The sequence below is a fragment of the Episyrphus balteatus genome, chromosome 2, assembly GCF_945859705.1.
Source record: "Episyrphus balteatus chromosome 2, idEpiBalt1.1, whole genome shotgun sequence".
NCBI lineage: Eukaryota > Metazoa > Arthropoda > Insecta > Diptera > Syrphidae > Episyrphus > Episyrphus balteatus.
This window is the reverse complement of record NC_079135.1, coordinates 27,447,107-27,470,353: the sequence shown is the minus strand read 5'-3', so window position 1 is coordinate 27,470,353 and position 23,247 is coordinate 27,447,107. Positions and strand designations below refer to the sequence as shown.

The 23,247-nt window shown below is 32.3% G+C and overlaps 3 protein-coding genes across 3 annotated transcripts; 1 reads left to right on the top strand and 2 right to left on the bottom strand.

The window, feature by feature from the left end:
- Window positions 1-1,726: 1,726 nt before the first annotated feature.
- LOC129912210 (splicing factor 3B subunit 6) lies at window positions 1,727-2,483 on the bottom strand. The gene is made up of 3 exons (XM_055990358.1): window positions 2,288-2,483; window positions 2,099-2,217; window positions 1,727-2,031 (listed from the first exon to the last, which is right to left on the bottom strand). The coding sequence occupies exons 1-3, from the start codon at window positions 2,309-2,311 to the stop codon at window positions 1,806-1,808; spliced, it is 369 nt and encodes a 122-aa protein (XP_055846333.1). The 5' UTR covers window positions 2,312-2,483; the 3' UTR covers window positions 1,727-1,805.
- A 4,273-nt stretch (window positions 2,484-6,756) lies between these two features.
- On the bottom strand, window positions 6,757-9,215 carry LOC129912209 (adenosine 5'-monophosphoramidase HINT3-like). Its single transcript, XM_055990357.1, has 3 exons — window positions 8,870-9,215; window positions 7,208-7,401; window positions 6,757-7,148 (listed from the first exon to the last, which is right to left on the bottom strand). The coding sequence occupies exons 1-3, from the start codon at window positions 9,051-9,053 to the stop codon at window positions 7,113-7,115; spliced, it is 414 nt and encodes a 137-aa protein (XP_055846332.1). The 5' UTR covers window positions 9,054-9,215; the 3' UTR covers window positions 6,757-7,112.
- Window positions 9,216-13,045: 3,830 nt separating this feature from the next.
- On the top strand, window positions 13,046-23,119 carry LOC129912203 (vacuolar protein sorting-associated protein 8 homolog). The gene is made up of 4 exons (XM_055990350.1): window positions 13,046-13,436; window positions 13,498-13,719; window positions 16,960-18,876; window positions 21,358-23,119. The coding sequence occupies exons 1-4, from the start codon at window positions 13,335-13,337 to the stop codon at window positions 22,834-22,836; spliced, it is 3,720 nt and encodes a 1,239-aa protein (XP_055846325.1). The 5' UTR covers window positions 13,046-13,334; the 3' UTR covers window positions 22,837-23,119.
- Window positions 23,120-23,247: the final 128 nt, after the last annotated feature.

Genomic DNA, 23,247 nt, shown 5'->3' with positions numbered 1-23,247 from the left:
TTTTTTGTAATTTACCGTCTGTGCTTAAGTAAGTACTTTTTTTTTAAGTGGATTTAGAAAAAAGTTTTTATGGAATATTGATAAGGAGATACGAAACTGTCTACTAGATGTTTTATCTAAATGTTGTATTACTTTATAAATAAAAAAGTGATATGTTGAATCTTAATATAAATTAATCGTAAAAAAGGTAAATTTCTGTGTTGGTAAGGAGATAAGTTATACAATTTCACATTATTGTGTGATAAAATTTTATGTTTCCTAAAGGTTAAACTTTTATCTAATTGAATCTGTAAAAAATAGGTGCAACTAAGTGCAACTTCGACACATTTGCCCTTCTTAAAGGTTTTAGGTTTTGAAAAATGGTTACCTTGTATTCAGCATCCATATTTTAAGTTTTTTCAAAGATTCAACTTTTTGAATTACAGAACCTGAATCCTTATGATTTTTCCTAAATTTTAAGACCTTTATCTTGGCGATACCATTAATAGAACTCCATTTATAAGCGTTTTAACAAACCATTGGGATCCATTCTTGACACTTTTTTGTTTGATCAAAAAGTGGTTTAGGAAGAAAAATGTTTTCATTGAAATCAACACTTAAAACACTTTATTCCAGTACTAAATACCTTGTTGATGAAGATAAACCGGAAAAATAATTTTGTCCGCCTAAAATTGGTAAATACCCCTATGTGCATCGGTTCAAGTTCTTCAAATTGACCAAGTTTGAGATATTAGTTGCGGCAACCTGTTTGAAATAGAGTTAATTATAAAATGTATGTACAACTTAGGGAACCTAGAATTGCTAAATTTAATGTGCCATATTCATAGCTGTTTAACTTAAACTGGGGCTAATCCAATGTATTTTAAATGGGATAAACAGGAGTTTTTTAGTAATTCTCGACTTTTTAAAAAACACACTCTGCATTTACATTTGTACCTACCTATCTATACTTTCTTTTTATTTAAGCATGCGAGAAGTCTCGCACGGGTAAGCTAGTATTGTAGAAATTTATTACCGAAACTTCAGTTTTGTGTTTCAAATGTACAAAGCTTTTTTTTTTTAACCTACAATGAGCTTAAACATTTGTTCAGTACAAGCGTTTGCGTTTGACAATTTATAAACCCACTAAAGTACATCTATGCCTTTCAAATCGATTTGTAAAATGTTTATTTCTCAATAATGGTTGATTAACCGAATTAGAGGGAATCTATAATGGAGTAATAGGGATGAGTTTTACTTGTCCTAGCAAGTGAAAAGGCCAAGGTAGTATAGCTGAATTGAACTAAAAATGTCGTAGACTACTGTTGGTTTTTAACTCAATTTCCAGAAGATTGGCAAAAAAAACTCTCCCCATGGTGATTAGTGGAACAATCAACTAGCTAAAAAAAATAACTTGGACCCAAATATGAAATGGGTAGTTTTTATGGGTGAGTAAGCATAGCTTCAGTTATCGTTTCAAAATACTTACTCAATTCAAGATCATAACATGTGAGGCGTTAAAAATATTTTGATATTTAGTTCAGACTTACTTGTGCAATTCTTGAGTCTTCAACACTTTTGAAATTGGTCTTAAATACAATTTTGTTTGTTCACCTTTGTACAAAACAAAAAAGTTTCCTTGCAAAACATACTTGACAAACATTTAAAACATTAACAATTGAAAAAATACTTTTCTTTCTTTTTTTTAAATTTTTTTTTAGATTTTACTTTTCTTGTTATTTTATAATGATGATGATTGTTTGATGATGATGATGATGGTGGGGGGAAGAAGGTTGAGAAGGTCACATAAAGAAAGATGACACTCTTTATGCTACTTCAGTTTTTAAATTGTATTTGGCTTTGATGTTATTGAGTTCTTCTTGCTTTTTATCCACATCCAGACGTTTAAATGCTTTTGTTGATTGATAATACAATACAACAAGATAACGATTACAAACATTGAAACCAGACAAATGGTCGCATGCGTTTTTCGCATCAAATATATCTTCGTAGACAACAAAGGCCGTACCACGCGTCTCAGGTGTATTTCCACTTAAAGTTGCAAATTATATTCTTATGATTATTGAAATATTGAAGAAATATACAAAAAAAAACTTACACTCTTATTTGACGAATTGCTCCAAATTTACCAAAAATATCGTACATTTCATCAGAGGTAATTTTATACGGAAGATTTCGTATGTAAAGCACTCGGTTTACCTCTGGAGGCAGTCGAATCTAAATAGTTGGTTGACAAAAAAAAAGTAGTTTATTTAAGTAGATTTAATTGGTTTATGATATAACTTACGTTATTTCTTTTGTTCATCATCATTTTTAGAGAATGTTTTTTAAACTTTTTGTTTCCAAATCCAAAAGTTTTAAGAAGATAAACGTTTCTGTCTGGGAGATCTTTCTTCCTTTGTGGCTTTGCAAAAAGTTGTTCTTGTTCGGCGAACAAAACAAGAACAAAAAAATTGGAAAGTTTGACAGTTCACAGTTGGCGATGTTTTGAATGAATTCAGCACGAATGTGTTTTTTTTTTTTTGACTGAAATGAAATGAAAGCATTCACGTTTTAGCATTATTTATTTCATTTGAGTGTGTTTGATCAGTTTCACTCGAAGAATCACTCATTCAGAAATCTAATGTCGTTTTCGATTGGTTTCACTCAAGGATTCACTCATTCTGAAATCCAATAAAACAGTTTGAATCGCTTCCACTCAATTCTGTTTTTTTTTTGTGTTTGTGAAATTTCAAATGTCAAATAAATTTTATTTTTTTTCTTCCAAACGAAAAAATTATGAAAAATTATAAATCTGAAGACGACGATGAAGAAGAAAATGGTTAAAAAAATATATCATTGCATTAAGGTACCCATTTTAACTTTCTAAATAATTTTAATTTCATTAAATAATAAATTTTTGAATGACAACAAAAAAAGAATGATTGAGTATTTTTTTGTTGACATTTTAGTGTTCATGTATTAGTGCTTCTGATTTTAAATCTAGAAGAGAATTTCGCTTCTGAGAAGCATTCTGTCTGTCATTTTTGTGCGAATAAAACACTTTCAGAAGTCTTCTGAATGATTCCGGACGCTTCCGGACTGCCAATCGAAAACGACATAATGGAATGGGTGTTTTGGTTTTGTTTTTAAAATTGATAAATGTGCCCATGATTATGAAAGTGGACTAAGTCACTTTTTGCATTGTTTAAAGAAAAACTTACATAATAATTTTCTTATAACGATTTAATTATATTTCTTTTATGAAATCACTAGAGGAGCAATAAAGAAGTTTATTTACTGCAATTTCGGTTTCAAATAAACTTTACCTCTTAAATTATAATTATTTTAAGGCTAGATTTGAGGCCATTTTTAGGAGTGACTTAGTCCTTTCATAATTAAGGGCACAAATGTAAATATTCTGATAAAATTCATTTTTTTATTAGAATTATTTATTTATTAGTCAGTTATTTAAAAAAATTGACAAGTTTAATTAAAAAAGACAAATTATTGATTTTATTTTTTAAATATGCTCTGAGTGCAATATGTTAATTTTTGCCTTAGATGTTGGAAAAATGGCATTTTCTCAAGTTTTTCATGTTTAAAGCCTTAACTACAATGTAGGTCATTGTAAAAGTGAAAAATTAGGAATTTTACAAAAGTAAAAATTTCACTTTTTGTAAAAAAAAAAAGTAAAAAATCAAAATACCTTTAAGGGGGGAAATACCTCTGGAAGACAGCTTTTTTATTAATAATTTTTTTTTTGGAAAACCGAAAGCATTTATTGAAATTTGGAAAAGTATATGATATTATCGACATTATGAAGTATTGATACAATTTTTTTTGAAGTAAAATAAAAACAAAATGGCGGCCCTACAGCTCTTTAAAGTTGGCGTGTACAATTTGCGCCGTGCAATACCCAAGTCCAGAAAATTATTTATAATCAAAAAAGAAATTCTTTCCAATAAAATATATTTATACGAATTGCATGAACCTTAATTCAGTAAAAAAAAGTGTAAAACAAAAATTAGAGCCAAAAAAAAAAGAAAACGAAAAAACATATGTTTTTTTTATAAAAAAATTGTTAGAAAAAATATGTATTGTAAAAATTATATTGAACTTTTAGGTTCATGCAATCGTTAACGAGTAATTTGCATTTTATTTCAAGTCGATAGCTTCATTAGTTTTTGAGTGACGTTGCACGGTGCGGAAAAAAACGGGATACTAGAAAAATGCATTTAAAGTTTTCGTTTTCGTACTGTGGTAGGTTCGGAGCGCGTAGGTTTAGGGACTATCTAGGGACTTTTGAGGCTCTTTTAAGACTAAGACCACTGAAAATAGTTCTTCGGTTGATAAATGAATTTATTACGCAAAAAAATAATAATGCAAAAATAAAAAATCCAGAGGGATTTCCCCCCTTCAGGTATAACTTAAAACAACGGCCACTTTTTGCAAAAAGTCAAAGTGAAAATTTTCAAACTCATTTTGTGACAGTTTTTCCGACCACAAAATTAAAAACAATGACGCAGAAAGCTTAATTTTTGGTTAAAAAAACAATTTTTAACTTATGTAAATGTCCCACTTTTTAAATTTTTAGGTTATTGGCTTAAGGCTTAAAATAACGTTTAGCTACTTTTTGCAAAACAAAAGAAATGTTTTCAAACTTATTTTGAGATAGTAAACCGAGAGCTATAGTAGGTCTTGCAGTTATATAGTGAGAAGAAAGAAAACAGAAAACTAAAATAATAAAAATAAATTCATAATTTTTGTTTACATATGTTTTGTGGATTTTATGAATAATAGTTTAAAATCTAAAATTAATATTCAATTTAATAGAATTTTTATGACCTGTAGTCCAAAATGCGTTTCGGCCAGGTACAACAGTTGGGCTCATCAGTTAGATGCTGTTGTACCCTTTCTAAGACGCAAAATTTTGTTTTTATTATTTTAGTTTTCTGTTTTCTTTCTTCTTAAGGCTTAACTACATACACCACTTTTTGAAAAAGTACAAAAGTGAAAATATTTTTTTTCTGGCTAGCGCAATTGTTTTGTGAAAAAGAGTATACAAATTGTTTTTTAGACCAAAAAATAAGCTTTCTGCATCATTAGTTTTAATTTTCCAGCCCGAAAAACTACACAAAAATGCATTTGAAAATTTTCACTTTTGTACTTTTTCACTTTTTGAGCCAATGTAGTTATACCTTTATAACTTCAGCCAGACCACGGGCAAGCCAGACCATCGGCAATATTTTTTTAGGTGCACGAATTTAATCAAATTCCCCTAGAAATATTAAAACCTTTTACATCCCTTCCTCTTTTCCTAAGGCTCGTACTGTGCATACATACATATTAAGGGTACCCAAAACCCCTTTAGTGCGCACTCATTATAAAAAAAAAAAAACCTAGTTTGTTTATGCTGTAATTTTAATCATCGAACAAAATTTTGCGTCTTAGAAAGGGTACAACAGCATCTAACTGATGAGCCCAACTGTTGTAGGTACCTAGGCGAAACGCATTTTGGACTACAGGTTATATAGTGAGGACATTTGAAAATTGATTTGCAATAACAATACAATAATTTCACTAATAAAGTAAGTGCCAAAAAATGGCTGGAAAAAAGATAGATCTTCTTCCGCAATATCAAACATTAAAAAAAAGATGCAGAAGAATGGATTACAGATCATAAATCATAAAAAAGGCCTATATTATGAAATGATGTTGCACTCGATAGGTTTGGAGGTAAATTTTTTAAAATTAATTTTTTTTGGCACTTTTTTCACTTTTTTCGAAAATCTGAAAAAATTAATTTTGTAATTTTAGTAGCACTCTTTCAACAATTCAAAATTTTGAATTGATTCATGGAAAACAAGAAATTCCATATTTTTACTTGCTCTATAAGGCAAGTATTAGTTTCGTGCCAACACAAAATTCGAGGTTTTAATCAAAACTAACATTACGATGATGGACAAGTTAAAAAATGGGTTTCATCATGACTTCCATTGGTCTATGCTTCCATCTGTACATGAAGCTGCAGCCTAATGCCGACTTTTCACGAGTCGATTAATTAGCCGCACGATATGTCGGTCGACTAGGATTTTTCTATGGGGATTGTCAATTTAGTCGCCTGCGACTTACGTTTACACGGGTCGAAAAGCTTCGCCGCACGGCAAAAATCGACTCGTGAAAAGTCCCCATAAGCGAGTAGACGGATTTGGTAGATACAGATAATTTTTTTGTAATTTCCAAGGTTGTTTAGTTTTTTAATATCTCGCTTTTAATATCTCGCTTTAAAAGTGTGGCTCCCATACAAAACATTTGAGTTATTGCTTTTTCTCGAAAACGCGCTTTGACACATGTAATGCTTTATCTAGTTCTAATAACTGTGTTTCTAATTCTTCTCAAAAAATACGTATAATGGAAATATGGTGTTTACGTTTTTTTTTTAATCACTCATTACGGCTCCTTCCTTACATCGATATTTAGTTATTGCAATTTTGACGAAAACGATTCTTACGATTTTGATTAAACTTTGCATTCGTAATATTCACAGCAATTGCGAAAAAGCTGCATTCTTAGTTTTTCTCAAAAAGTCAAATAACAAAAAAAAAAAACTGATTTAACATAAAAGTGCTTTTAACTGCAAGGGCAAGTACATACTTACGATCCAATCGTGCATTTTATTTTTCTTCTTCTCGCATCTACATCTATTGACCGCATCTATTGACACCATATCTTGTATATTCTATTTAAATAAATTAAAAAGACTTTAACTCCAAGTTTTGTTTTATGACATTTATGTGTACTGTGTAAAAGTTATTCTTTATTCGTAATAATAATTCATGAACATGACAATTTTTATTTGAATCTTAACATTTAATGTATGTAGAAAGTATGTACTATATAAGTTTTAATTGGCGTACACTTTTATACCAATTGTAGCTAATTTTAAGAACAAAGCTGCACTTTTTAATTACATCAAAGAGCCCAATATGTTACAATGAGAAGATAGTATATTGAATGGATAGATATGAATCTCAGAAGGTTTTTTTGTTTTTTATTATTAAATAAACAAAATATTCTAAAATGGAAGATTAAAAATTTGGAATATTATATTTATGTTATATTAATGTAAATTAACTTTCTCTCAATGTCTGTCGGACAGATTCAGGCTAAAAAAGAAACAAACAGTTAATATGATTTTGTGTACTTTATACTAATAATTTCTTACTGTTCTGAACCAAAATGAATCAGCTTTAAACATCAGACGGTAAGTGAGCGACATTTTAGAAGCTGGAGCGATAGCATGCATGTGCAAATGCTTTACACTGATCATCGGTGGCCAATGGAATCCATAAAGAGAATCTTTTGTATCAACTCCCATGTTAGTCAAGTGATCAGTCAAGGACTTTTCCATTCCGTCAACTAAAAAAAGAAAAAAATATTATAATGACAAAATAAATATTTCAAAAATAAATGCATGACAAAAACAAATCAAAAATTTAAAGTAATGATATTTCCACAAAAACCGTCCCCAAATATTTTTTTTTTATAGTTTTTCAAAAATTATGCACAATAGTAAAACTCAACGTTTACTTTAAATTTATTTTGTAGTAATCTTGAAGCGTTAACTACATTGGCCAAAATAGTGAAAAGTACAAAATTGTAAATTTTCAAACTTTTTGTGATAGTTTTCCGATTGGAAAACTTATAAAAAGCTTAGATTTTGGTTTTCCAAAGTCGGGTATTAAAGCAGAATAAAAATAATAAAAATCGAAAAAACACCCACTTTTTGCAAAAAGTCAAAGAGTGAAAATTTTCAAATTCATTTTGTGACAGTTTTTCCGACCACAAAACTAAAAATAATGATTATAACGAAAATAATGGAAGAAATATATCTGACGGAATATAATATAATAGACAATATATTCATAATGGTTGTTTTTGTTATAATGAGAAAAGAATTTGAAAGAAACACTTTTCGCATTTTTCTTTTCAAACAAAATTTTAAAATGTTAAACTTCAAATTCATTAAGTGTGTGTTCAAGTGCATGTGCAAATCGGTGTAAATCTGACTAAAAATGTGGAGTAATTTTTTTTCACACTTTTGTGGCGTGAAGGAACACAAAACCTTCAAAAGTGCAAAAATGACTACTAAAAGGTTATTCCCATTGGAGTGAAGGAAAACGAGATAAGGTTTTAGTCCAAAAACTATAAAAAATGAGTTTTAAAATTTTCACTTTTGTACTTTTTCACTTTTTGGCCCAATGTAGTTTTCCTGTTTTCACTGCAACCTAATAGCCCGTTTTCTTTAGAGCCCGAATGAGATAATTATCAAAAAATTTGGCATTCGAAATGAAAATGGCAAAAGAATTATTTCATTTGACATTCGAAATGAGGTAATTTTCGAGATTATCTCATCTAGGTTTTATAGTGAAAACATGATATACGGGTTTAATAGCCCCGTTCCATTGGAGGAGGTAGTTTATTCATGAGTACCTAGATCTAGTACTAGAATGTATATATGATCTTCTACTCGAGGAGATAGGAATGTGTAGTTGTTGTACTAGATTTCTACTCACGAGTAAAATACCACCTCCAATGGAACAGGGCTAATAATAAGAATAATTTTATAAGAATTTTCAAAAACTGCAAACCCGTTAAAGTTTGTGTATATCAAATGAATATGAATTTTCCCAAGAAAAATTGGTCTGAATAGTTTCATTTTCGACACTAAAAAACATCGCATAGACTATACACTTGTTTCTATGTAATTTTTTTCTTCCCAATTTGCAACAATTTTTTTGCATATTCATTTTCTTCATTTGATTAAATTTTATTTTTGAAATATAATTTTGATCATAAAAAAATTTTATTGCAGAATGAAACTTACTCAAATCAATATGCTCTTTTCGCAGTGTCTTAGCACTTTCATAGTGAATTTTTGAAACGGCCAGAAAATGATTCTCCGCAGCGGGTTTTATATCCCTGAAAATCACTATCTTATCGTTTTCATACTCAATATTAGTATCGGGAGATCTCCCAGCGACTATATCACAGAAAACGCACCTACTCATGATTCTTTTTAATATAAATTTAAGTCTAAATTAATTTTTTTTTTGTTCTTAATAAATTCACGGTACTTTTTCGTTGGGAGCAAAAAAATGTTGTGATAACAAAACGTCCACCCAAACTCTACTCAGCTGAGCTGTTCTGTGTATGATGTACGTAATTTTCCTGTAGCCTTCTGATATCAGCAAAAGTGTATACTTTGCTTTGCAGATTTTTCTATGAAAAAAAACAAAAAAAAAATAAAGATGGCAGAATTCAGGGGTCAAACAGTTGAATCCGTTGCAGCAACGGTTATATTTTACCGTTTTCCGGATGTGACGGATGTTTTTAAGTAACGGATATAACGGGTGTAGTTTATAAGACTACTGTCGTTTGCCAAAATTCAAAAAGTGTCACTCCTAGCTATATAATCACACACAAAAGGAAGGATTTCAAATTCCAAAATTGCAAAAGGAGTTTTTGGAGTGAACTCTTCACTCCAAAAATTTTGAAGGAGTGACGGAGTGATTACCAATAGGGAAGTAAGCAAATCTGTCAAACTCAAATCTGACAGCTCCCACTTTGAAGAACATGACAAATACAAATTTTCAATTTAATAGCCCCGTGCAATTGGAGGTGGTAGTTTACTCATGTTAAAGTCTACTTTGTTTATAGCCTTTTGTGTCTTGGAAAAAAAGGTAAGATGAAACACAAAAGAAAAACCAAAAAAAAAAAATCCAGCATTTTAAGGATAAGAAAGGACAACAAAGACAACAAAGAAAACGATGATGGCACGAGGATTGTTAAGTTTCATATATTGTTGTTTTGTAGTAACACTTTTTTTTGTTCTTTTCTGTTTTGGGTTTGGACGGTCCTAATTTTTTTTTCTCGTTGGCTGATCCGTAGCTTCCAATATTTCGTCCACCCTTTCCATTTGGTTTGTTTTTTATATTTATGACAGTGACGACAATGATGTGGATGACAAGAAAGATGAAGACGACATTGATGGCGGTCCAAGTCGTCGTAGTGGTAATCTGAGTATAGAGCCAAAAGGAAAAAAAAAAGAGAAAGAGAACTATGATGATATTGCTGAGTGGTTTCTGGTTGAATGCAGTGTCATCAAGTGATTATATATCCCTATGACGAGGGAATAGTAGAAAAATGCTGCTTTTTTTTAGTTCTGTTTTTGAGAGGTTATGTGTAATTTTTTTTTGCAAAAATTAAATAGGTACATAGTTCTTAGAGGAATAGAACTAAAAGACGTAAAATTATGGGATACGATTTTTTTTCAAATGTCTTACATTATTCATAAAAAAATATTGCCGTCAAACGTGTTTGTAACTTAAAGTTTCAAAATAAAATATTGGACAATACCTCCTAAACAATTGAAAAAAAAAACACCTTAAGTGTATTCACCGAAATATTAAATACTCATGTTAAAGTTTTTATCTATGTGTATAGTTTTTTATTGAGAAGGTTAGATATCAAAACGTTAAAGCCAAAAAACCGTTAAACCCCATTTTTAAAATCATAAGCCTTTAAAGAAAAAGTTGAGAACAAATATTACTCATACGCCACAGTAACCCAAATACATAACAATTTTAAACATATCAATCTGTAATCTGAGCATTTTATTTAAGTTAAGAATATAGACAAACTTACTATTGTTAAAAATTGACAAGATCTTGAAGAGTAACACTCTCATGAGAAACATTCTACTTAACTGATTAAGCAAACTATTTAAGGTCTTCTTAATTCTTCCAAAGTAAATATTATTGTATGGACATGAAACTAGTGTAAATCAATAGGATTAATTTTGTTTGTCCAAATTTTCCTAAGAAACGCCCAAAGGTATGGATAATGCGGAGTAGATGGGTTATTGCTTTCACTGTTTATATTAGTTGTTAAACTTAAGGTTCCTAACGAATATAGGCATATTTTCTTAATGCACGTATCTACTCGGCGATCAAAAAAATATTATTTTTTAATGGTTCAATGTTCATTTTTTCACTCGGAGAGTACTTAAAATTGATACAGTAAAGTAGTTCTCAAAATGTGTTATTTTTTAAAGTTAAGGCTTGGCCACACCGGAGGGTATGCGGTAGCGGTACGGGTAGAGGTAACGGTACTTGTATGACAAAAATTCCAAACTGACATATCAACGTTCAGATGTGGAATTTTTTTCATACAAATATCGTTACCGCTACCCGTACCTCTACCGCATACCCTCCGGTGTGGCCAAGCCTTTAAGTTTTTGAACGAACAAAAACAGCAAGATCAGATTTAAAGGTGGGGAGGCCACGGGGCAGCATAAAATTGCTGGACCATCTCTCTCCTTATCAAGAGATAAATATTTTCCAAAAAAAAACATTTTTTTTTTAATTTCCACCCTTAATTGTCGATTTAACACTGTAAAAAAAGTAGTAAGAGGTATTGCTTGGAAGAAAATAAATGAACATTTTTTGTTTCAGAAAAATATAACTGTACCCGATTCAAGGCTTGGCCACACCGGAGGGTATGCGGTAGAGGTACGGGTAGCGGTAACGATATTTGTATGAAAAAAATTCCACATCTGAACGTTGATATGTCAGTTTGGAATTTTTTTCATACAAGTACCGTTACCTCTACCCGTTCCGCTACCGCATACCCTCCGGTGTGGCCAAGCCTTCAGAAATAAGAAAAACGACAAACAAAAATGAAACCCCTTCAATATAATTGAAAGCAATTATGAGGCATACTAATTATTTGGGTAAAATGTCATGCTTTTTTATTTTTTTTATTGAATATACTTTTTTTTCTATGCGTACATTGACCTTTTTACTAAATGACTTAAGGCTTAACTACATTCACCACTTTTTAAAAAAGTACAAAAGTAAAAATATTTTTTTTCTTTCTAGCGCAATTGTTTTGTGGAAAAGAGTATAGAAATTGTTTTTTAGACCAAAAAATAAGCTTTCTGCATCATTTGTTTTAATTTTCGAGCACGAAAAACTATACAAAATTGAGTTTGAAAATTTTCACTTTTGTACTTTTTCACTTTTTGAGTAGTTAAAGCTATAGATATATATTAAATAAAACTATCACATTATGGTAATATAAAAAAGCGAAAACTTGCCTTGCACTATAAGAGTTGACATAGGTGCAAAAAGTAAACGATACTACACTACCGCGGCCGTGAAATGTCCCATGTGGGGCATCTCCTAATGCCCCCCGTGGGGCATTGGGAGATGCCTAATAAAAAACGATTTTTTAATTAATTTTCGTTTGAATTTATTATAGCCTGTTTTCACTGCAGCCCAAATGAGGTAGTTACGCAAATTATCCCATTTCGAATGTCAAATCGTATAGAAAAAAAAAATTAAATTTGAAATCTGAACAGAACTAATTTACGAAATTATCTCTGTTGTGAAAAAATCCTCAGAATCTGCTTCGAGATTTTCTTTGACGAAAAGCGTCAAAAATTCTAATGGCGTTTTTAATTAGCAATCTTGAAGCAAAAAAAAAGCAATCTGAATGCGTTCAATTGGGCAAAACTGACAGTTCTGATTCTGAAAAAAACAGAATTTCTCTTCTGGTTTTAAAAACAGAATCAGGAGCAGAATCACTCTCACATTCATAGATTTAAATGCAGCACAAGAACAATACATTCACACCAAACTTCAGATTCTTCGGAATAAAAAAAAAAACTGTTCAATTGGGATTCCGAATCGAAGACCAATTCCGGATTGCCAATTAAGAACGCCATAAAGAATCGAGCGACTCTACGACGAATCAAAAGCGGTTGGCCACACCTGAAGGTATACGGTAGCGGTACGGGTAGCGAAAACGGTACTTGTATTACAAAAATTCCACATCTGAACGTTGATGTGTCAAATTGGAATGTTTCCCATACAAGAACCCGTACCGTACCTGTACCACTACGACATACCTTTCCGGTGTGGTCTTTCCTTAAGAATACAAAAATTACACTGCTTCGGATCGATCGATCTCCCGCCGACAACAACAATCTAAAAACTTTCACTAGCAAAATCTACAAATCACATAGTACTATTTTCCACAAAGTACCATCGACATCACTGATTCTATGTGCAGCCGCGCTGCAAATGTCAAAAAATTTTCTAACGGCTGCTGCTGCTGTTGACACTTGACAGTGGGTGTAGTAGAAAAATATTGATAAGCCCACAAAAAATTGGCTTTAAATAAAAAAATTAATTTTTAATTAATAACCGAATTTAGAAGTTAATTTAAATGTATCTCAAAGTTTAATTAAATAAGTAATCTATAAATTTGTATACTCTTTAAAAAAAATGAACGAACTAAAAGCACCCTCCTTGCAATCATTATTGGAATCTGATCGTGGTTCCACCGATAGCTTATTGGCTGAATCCTTGCAATTAGATATCGAAGACGTAAGTGAAAATAAATATATACATAGATTCCAAAACAAATAGAAAATTGTATTCATTAAAGTTGGACGATGTGGAATATTCTATTCCACCGATGGGAGCACTCCCGACTCTGGAAAGTGTTCTCAGTGAATTCGAAGGCGATTCGGATATAGCATCGACAAATACAATTCCAGCACCAACACCAACTCCTTCAATGGGTGGTGATGAGACCACACGAGGGGGTGGTTCCATCATGAGACACGTTCTCCTTCAAGGTGTCTCATCACAAACATCATCCGCTGCGGTAAGTTAAGGTTCAACGTGGAACCTTCGATATAGAGAGCCCATAGCAAATTTTGTGAGTGGAGGTATAACTAAAATGTGAGTATGCAGTTTTATAGCCTTATGGGTTCTTATAACAATATCAAAAGTCTGGTAGCTTTAAATCGCGGCTTTATATTGTATTCAGGGGGTTAAAGAACTCGAGTTTTCCAATTAATTTGAATAGACTTAATTAACACAAATTCACATTCTGAATATAAGGACTGATGCTCTGTTATTTCCCCTTAACTTGAATACCTCAATCTTGGCCATGCGACAAATAGAATTGAAGATATAAGCTTTTTTAACTATTCGTATCGGCTCTATTCTAAAAGAGTTTTTAATTAAAAAAAGGTGGTTGTCTGTAAAGTTGATTTACTGACCAAAATTTTACGTGATAAAGTTATAGGAAAACAGGGTGTCTCCTTCTGTTAAAAAAATGATTTAAAAATACTTTTTTTCTCAACTTTTCAACTTTTAAGCTAAAGATTAAGACCTAACATACATATTTATATCTGGGCCCTAGTTCATAAAACTATTAGTGTTGTACTTGTAGACTTGTAGTTACAAGCACAAATAAAGTATGGAGTTGTAGTTTCCTGTTTCATACAAATTTTCATTCATTTGTAGTCTGGCGAATTCAAACTATTTTGCTTCTAAAAAACTACAAGTGTAACTTGGGGTAACAAAAATAAACAAATAATAAACAAATATTCAAACTTTTCGTTAATTCATTGCATTTAAAAAATTAGGTATTGGTATTTTTGGGAAGATCTTTAAATTGTATGTGTCAGATGTCCAAGTCTTGTAGTCTCTATAGTTAGGTTATATGGAAATTCAAAATATATTAACTAAAAATGACTGGCACCAAAATGAATCACTAACACCCAAAAATTGGTGAGGATTCTTGATTATAATTCTTGATCATTTAACTCATATGAACTTATCCATTAAAGCACATTCAAAGAGCAAATGACCCAAAATTTGACTCCATATTTTTCTTTATTAGTCTTTCTACTCTTGTAAAACATTGGCTTGTAGTTGCAAGTCTATCACTAATAAATTTTTGCGCAAATACTTTTATGAAACAGAAACATTCGCCTCATTTGTAAATTTGCTTGTAGTTACAAGTCTACGATACTTGTAGTTATTAGTCTATTCGAATCTTTATGAAACAGAAATTTGCTAATAATTTACAAGCTACAAGTAAATTTACAAATAATTATTAGTCTTGTAGTTTTATGAAATAGGGCCCTGTATGTTTTGTAGAAAAACGAAATAACTTTTTGAATCCAATCATAATCACAAAAAAAGCTAAACAAAATTACTTTTTTTTTCTCAATATACATATAGGTACATATATCATTTTTTACTTGCGATATAGGAACTATGTATATATCAAGTTATGCATTCGTACAAAAAAAAAGTTGAGATAACATTTTTCCATGACATTACGATGGTAGAGAATGCCAAAAAAGTGGGTCCCGGAAGTCCGTCTGTCTATATAAGGAGCTACAGCGTTAAAGACAAGGTCTATATTCTAATGAAAAAAATTTGTTTTGAAAAACATTATTAACGGTACCTGCGATAGAACCGTTTTTTTTTCAAATCCGATTATCTCCGAAACTGCTTATTCGATTTCAACGAAACTTTTTGTGAAGAAGCATTTATATAATTTAAATATAAACCAAAAATAAAATTTCCAAAAAAAATAATTTTTGGATTTTTAAAAAAATTTTGAAAATTTTTTTTTGAAAAATCAAATTTTCGAAAACGGGACATTGAATTATTTTGAAATTTTGTTTTTAGATGTTGATTAGTGATTTCTACAAAATGGCATACCAATTTTATCTTAAAACTTTTTTTCCAAAAAATTATTTATAAAAAATAAGTTTTTAAAAAAACGGCTCTAACGATTTTGAAAATTTTTTTTCTAAAAATGCATCTTAATATATTATCAATCAAAACTGCATACTTGTTTTGGAGGGCAATTTTTTTTTCCAAATTTCAATAAAGTCTTAAAAATTTAAGCAACTTTAACTCTAAGAGCAAGTTCATGCGACCCAGTCGTGCATTTTATTTTAAACGATATTTGAAAAATATGAGTATTTTAGATTCGGTTGACCTTGTACCAAAATAAAACTATTTTTCGTATTCAGCTCAAATTTGGAGGACTTATTTCTCATAACATGATCTATAATTTGACACCAAATTTGTATTTATTAATTAAAAATTACACACATTTTAAGATACTAATTGACAAAAACAGCAAAAATATTAAAATCCTACAGTTTTTAGTAAATCCCACAAAAACTACTATATCTCAAAAACGAGAGCTGACCGAAATTGTTTGAATTCTGATTCAAAATCAGCACACTAAAATCCATTAGAAAACTATACTTTTGTTTTTGGGAGAAAGAAATATGAATTTTTAAAGATCATTTTCTTTATGGTAAGATACGCCAAACCTACTAAACTTACTTAAATTTAGATATCTCGGAGAAGAAAAGAGATATTGAGAAGATTGAAACGGAATTTGAAAGAAAAAAACAATTTCATTCATTAACCGTGAAAAATTTATTTGAAATAGATTACCTTAGGTCAAAATATTGCTTCGAAAACAGCAAATAAATGGGTTTTTGATTTTGCTAAGAAAATTCTGACTTTTGGATCCTTTAGAAAAGTATAGTTGTATTTAAAAGAGGATTTCCTTGCAGACCAGTGTAATTAAGAGGGGACACACATTTTTTCTATATACTATTAAAAATACAAAGTTTTTATAAAGATTCATTGACTTGATTCCGCGGCATAAATCTTACGACACTCCACTATTTGGAGAGTTTTAATTAAAAAAAAGCAAACAAAATATTAAACAGAAAAGTTTCCAAAACAAAGCCGCTTAAATAGCTTATATCTTGAGTTATATTGATCGCATCGCCAAGGATATCTTCAGACTCAATGGAAATGACAGATCATCAGTTTATGTACAGTGAAATAGTGTGAATTTAGTCTACTTATATGAAAGCTACTTATTGAAAACTCATGTTTTTTAATCCCCTGAAAAAAAAATATAAAACCGTGATTAAAAGATGCCAGGCTTTTGAATTCGTTATTAGAATGCATATACTATAAAACTGCATACTCACATTTTCGTTACACCTTCACTTCCAAAATTTGCTCTTGGCTCTTAAACTAATACCTAATTTTTTTATACTTCCATTAGGATCGAGTTCATGCTGGAATGGCAACAGCATGCGCTGTTTCGCAGCTAATTGCCGTTGGCACATCTCATGGACATATTCTAAATTTTGACAACACACAAACTCTTCGTTGGGCTCACCAAGACAAAAGTTCTCAGGGTGCTGTAACTGCCCTCGACTACAACCAGGACTGTTCACGTTTGCTTGCTGGCTTTGCTCGTGGATTAGTTGTTATGATTGACACACATTCCGGAGATGTCCTGAGAAGTCTATTTGATTCTATTACTCCCAATACCGGAGTGTTGCATGTTAAATGGACTAGTAGACCAGCTCTTGCCTTGTGTTCGGATTCTGGTGGCTCAGTGTGGTCCCTCAGTTTCACCCGAAAACTAGGAATCAGAGGATGTGCATCCAGATGTTTGTTTAGTGGAGCTCGAGGAGAGGTTTGCGCTTTTGAGCCTCTTATTACAGATACGGACGTGCAACATGATTTGGATCAGTATTCCATTGTTGCTCTAGCCACTCTTTCCAAATACTTTATAGTCACTATTCGTCCGCGATTGAGAGTAATCAAGTTCCATACTTTGACTGGTCCACCAGATTGTTTACCTTTGCTAGCCTGGCAAATGGTGCTCATCCAAGCAGCTGATTCTACACGAACTATCGATCCTGTTATTGTGGTTGCCCGAGGCAATCAGTTATTCTTCCATCAACTGTTTATCAGCAGTGGTCGAATAAATTTATTGTTCCTACGTCATGTGCAGCTGGCTTGCAACCTATTAGCTGTCCATTGGCTTGGTCCCAAGTCTGTTGCTTGTTTGGATACATCTGAAATTCTGCATCTTATCGACGTTCGTTCTAGCAAGGAGAGTGAATGCTTAGATATAGCAAATGCAGGATTAGTATATGGATCGGCTCAGTTTAAAGGACTTGCCACAGGTGGTAATGTCTCACCAGCTTTGGCATTAGCCGGAAGCTATGCTTGTTACAACACTGTCATCTCAAGAGGCACCCAATTGTATGTGTTGGGAGCCAGATCAATGCATATGATCACAGTTAGAACGTGGAGTGAACGAATTTCCTACTTGGTTAAGAATCAACGTTGGTCTGAAGCATGCGATCTGGCTATTGAATGCTATAAAGCGGCCGGTGATCGTCCACGAAAGAAAATCCAAGCAAAAGAGAGAGCAATTGTTTTATTTAGAGAGTACATAGCTGGTTCTAGTCGTGCTCCAGAGTATTGTTTGGGTTCGATTGTAAACTGTTTGATAGAAGTTAACGAATTAGACTTGTTGTGGGATGAACTCTGGGATAGATTACATTCGACTGGACTATTTTTAACCCTCATTACCGAACATATTGAAAAAGACTCGATTAAACGAGTTAATCCTATAATTTCTCAAGCTCTAGTTGACTTTTGGATAAATCTTTCACCACAGAAACTGGAAGAAATCCTACTCAAATTAGATTGGACATGTTTGGATCTTGATCAAGTTCTTAAAGCTGTCAAAAAGAAAAAACTATTTAGAGCTCAGATGTATTTGAATACAAATGCTCTGGGTGATTATACAATATCCCTAACTGAATTGATACCACAAATTGACAAAGAAGAACCACATCTAGGCAATAGTCTGCTAGTGTATATTTCGAGTTGTTTAGCTGGACGAGGCTATCCGCATGGTGATATTCCGCCGGAACAAGTTCAAAATGTCAAACATGAAGTCTTGCGATGTTTGGCTTCGTTACATTCGTCGACTAGTGAACCGAATGAATTGCCTTATCCATATTTGAGAGCTTTGCTAAAATTCGATACCCGGGAAACTTTAAATGTGATTTCTTTGGCATTCCAAGAGAAGGAATTCAATGGTGAGCTGGGATTTTCACATCGCAAGAGAATTATAAATATATTGCTGGAAGTTATGACGCCAGAAAATGCAACGGTAAGTTAGAAAATTTGTTTGTATAATTTATTAGTAGTTCTTGTACTCTATCAAATTTGTATTGTATAGTAGGAGTCATTCTTATTTAGTTTCACCATCTAGTAGAGTTTGTCCATTTCCTCATTTACTAATTAAAATATCACCAGCACTCTTACTTCCTATTTCTCAAGTTTCATATTTCATTACATGCAATCGACGAACATTTTTTATTCCTTTAATCCTATCCAACCTTCCATTCCCGCTTTTAAATCTCTTTGTGTTCCTACAAATTTATGCTAACTTCTGTTGAGCTTGGCTTATCTATAGGATAACCCAGAACACGTCTGTATTGATGAAAAAATGACAACAAACTATAAGCTTCTGATTTTTAAGGAATGGGCAATAAATACCTTTCAATCCTTCAAATAACCAAGAGTGGGTGGCACTGCTGCAAAAAAGTATAGAAGAATTAAAGCCACATAAGCATCCTTCAAAGTAGCATAGCACTTGAGTACATACTTCCGAAAATAGAAAAAAAAAAAAGACAACTCATCCAAAGTCATTCAGGCCAATAAACTTAGCATCTATTTTACTGAAGATTTTGGAAAGAATAAAATTGACAACTTCATAAGATCAGAAGTACTCATAAAAATGCCTCTGAATAATCGCCAGTATGCTTATATGCGGGTGAGAAAATGCTGAGCTCAAGAAACAATACAGAATATTTAACATCCCTAGGTATTCACTGGCTTGGTTTTAGGGAAAGTTTGAGGGGACCCTTTGAGATATCATCCAAAAAGGACTCACAGTTACAAGTAAATGGTGTTTATTGATGAAGATTAATATCAACCCATCACTTATGTCATTAACAATGGAAAGAATTTTGTTTTATATAAAACCTATCCAGATAAGTGATAACTCTAGACAGTTAACTCCTCTGAAATAAAAACTTAGAAATAGCAGTCGGGAGAGCCACGAAAACCTTGATTATACAACGAAGATTGGCTGGAAATCATGGGGGTGCCAACCAAATATCCTTATGTGAATGTATGGTGAGACTCATAATCAACTATGGGGCTGTCATCTGGCACAAAAGAACCAAACTTTTTACGAATAAAAAGGCAATAAACAAAGATTAGCCTGCATATGTATACTGCTAAAGGAGTAATAATGAGATTTGCCAAGGAGGGATCTGGTAGGAGCTAAAGTATAGGCCTCAGAGAGAGGAACTTGATATCGAACAATGCATTTAAAAAATTGCTAGACATCCCAAGAGATTGCATGGTTAAGAAATACAATTTCGAGAAAAAGTTTAAAAACAAGGCAAATAATAAACGAACTACACCCTCAATGCAAACGCCAAACTTTATCAAGTGCTACACTGATTAGTTTAGAAACCATGATGGAACTGGAGCAGGAATATATGGCCCTAGAACCAAACTTTCCATTTCAATGGGGCAGTTTCCTATCATATTTCAAGCGGCAATAAACGCTATAGAAAAATATGCAGAACGAAATTTAGAAAGGAAATACAAAAACCTTAACATTGCCAACATGTCAGATAGCCAAGCCGCATTTAAAATAATTCACTCTTATGCCATCAAATCTAAACTCGTATGTAAATAGGTAAGGAAGCTACACGAACTTGCAAGGAAAATAACACAACACCAGACTGGGTCCCTGGACATTTTGGAGTTCAGGGAAACGAAGTAGCATACTCCTTAGCAAAGGCAGGCGCCACAATACCTCTCTTGGGTCCACAACCATATTGCGGTATTAGAGAAACATAATTATGATCTCACAAATGAAAAAAAATAATAAGGAGCCCAAAAGAATACAATTTTGAAGACAAGCAAAATAATTACAACCAAAAAATATACAAAACCATCAGGTAACACCTGAGAATAATAACAGGATTCCGCACACGCCATTTCAAACTGATAAAACAACTTTGGCCCGACTAATAGCGCTACCTGAAGCCTCTGCAATGAACAAGATGAGACACCATAACACAACTGCGAAGCGCTGATGCAACGAAAAATATCTGGGATAATAATAGATTGTAAATAAAGATCTACGGTCTCTTGAAATACTCAATAATTTAATATTTGAGAAGCATCAACCTGAAAACCGTGCTATAAGTAATAACTTCCAGCTAAAATTGGAGCAGATTGAAACTTTAAAGTTTCAGTGAAGTCTCCGAGTTTAGTTTTTTTCGTCACTAACATGTAACATCCATCTATTTTCCAACCGAAATTACTTCCAAAACGTCAGGATTTTTTGAATAAAATAACCGTCGACTCCTAAATGTGAAAATCCGCTTTAAAACACACCCTTCTTAACTCATTCCTTTAAATTTTTCTCTTTAACTTGATTAGTGAATTTTAGTTTTAGCCTCGCCTTCATCTGTCTTCTTCTAACCTTAAGAGTAAATTTTTATTTGTTTAAGTATTCCAAATCCTTTCAACAAACTTTTATACCCTACATTAAATTTATTTTTAGTGGTCCGAAATAGGTTGCCTCCTAAATTTTATCAGCCAACAAATTTCATCAAATTGTCTACCAGCTGATTCAACACTTCTAGACAAAGTCATTAACTATCTGGCAATGGAAGAAATTACCGGCGAAACAGCCCGACAACATTCTGAACGTGAGAATGCATGGCACGAGTTGCTATCTTCCAACTTCCTCCTCCACATACCCGACGAGGAGCAATTGCGTATGGCTCGCAAAGCCAACTGTTTCTATGTCGTCGAATATTTGCTAGAAAAGCTAAAAATATACGATCAAATACTCGAGTGTTATTTGAACAATCCTCTTCGTTACGATTCAATGTTCGCCTATATCGAAATGCATGCCAAGAATCCTGAAAGAAAAATCTTTGACCAACTGTTGTTGCATTTCCCTCGTATTCTTTCTATAGATTCAGAAAGAACAACTCGAATTGTTGCCGATTACTTTAGTAATAATATTGTAGACTTAATTGGTACGACTACAAACGATCCAAAGCTACTATTTGCATTCCTTAAAGCCCTCCATTGGCTATCGGTGCCACTAAACAGTGTAAACAGTGAAACTCTGCTTGAATTGTTGTGCATCAATGAGCCAGACAGTGTTGATAATTTCCTAGAAAACTGTGATGCTTATCGAATAGAAACAGCTTTAGAGATTGTCCAAAAACATCATCTAACATCGGCATGCATAATGCTGTTTGAAAAACAAGGAGACTACCAAATGGCTTTTAATATGTCGCATGATCTGCTGCAAGAAGCCACCGAAGCTAATGCCGAGGCATGTGCCTTGCAAGTGAGTTCTCTGTGTGCCCGCGCATCGCAAGTTTTATCGGTGCAGGAACGTGAGGAATATTGGTTCAAATTGCTCAAACTTATACTCTCACGAGAGTATCTAAAATCGATAACGAAAAATATGCTCCACGAAGCTAGTCAACACGTTGATTTGTCCCGGCTTGTCCAGTTGGTCATGAATACGGGCACAGTATCGGGCAATATTGGTGATATCAAAGATCTACTAATGGGAATGCTATCGAATTCTCGATATGAAACTCAAGCTATGGCGACCACAGCTAAAATACTCGGTTCAGATTTACATACGAAATTTGTGAAGCGACAAAAAGAAGCCCATCGTGGTTTGTGGGTGACATTTGTCAAATGTGTTATCTGTCGTCAAAGACTTTACAACCAAACCGATGTTCTTGTACTGGGTCCATGTGGTCATTCTATGCATGTACGTTGTATTGAACATAAAGAAAATGAATACAATGATTGTACCAGTGTCGATAGTCATAGCGATTCCATTGAAGAAGAATCCAAATTCAAATGTCCACGATGTGGATCAGAAATTCCAGAATCTGAACCTGTTGAACTATCACAGCCTGCAGTAAAACTAATCGAGTGCAATCGGAGTAAAGACAATGTGGAACTGGGTGTTTTGCAATTGAAAGCGCCGCCTAGGAAATTTTGAAAATCATTTCAATTGTTTAAGTTTTAATTATATATAAAATCTAAAAAGAACATAAACTAAAAAATATTCGACTATTAATTTTGATTTGCTTTCCATTTCTATTGAAAAATTAAAAAAAATAATAAATAAATTATGTAAGATTACTTTTCTTTTTAAGCATGATTATTGTCAAGAAATATTATATAAAAAAAAAAATATGTGATTGTTTAAACTTTTGTTTGTATTATAAGATAAGCTCTATAAAATGGAATTTATATTTGTCCATTAGTTCCAACTGATGTTTTGGTATTATTATGTTGCTAATATAAAATATACAAATGATACAAATCAGAAAAAATAATTGTTTATTTTTTTTAACTGTTTTAAATACCTAACTTATTTGGTTTTGGCTTACGGCGCCGTCGTCTTCGG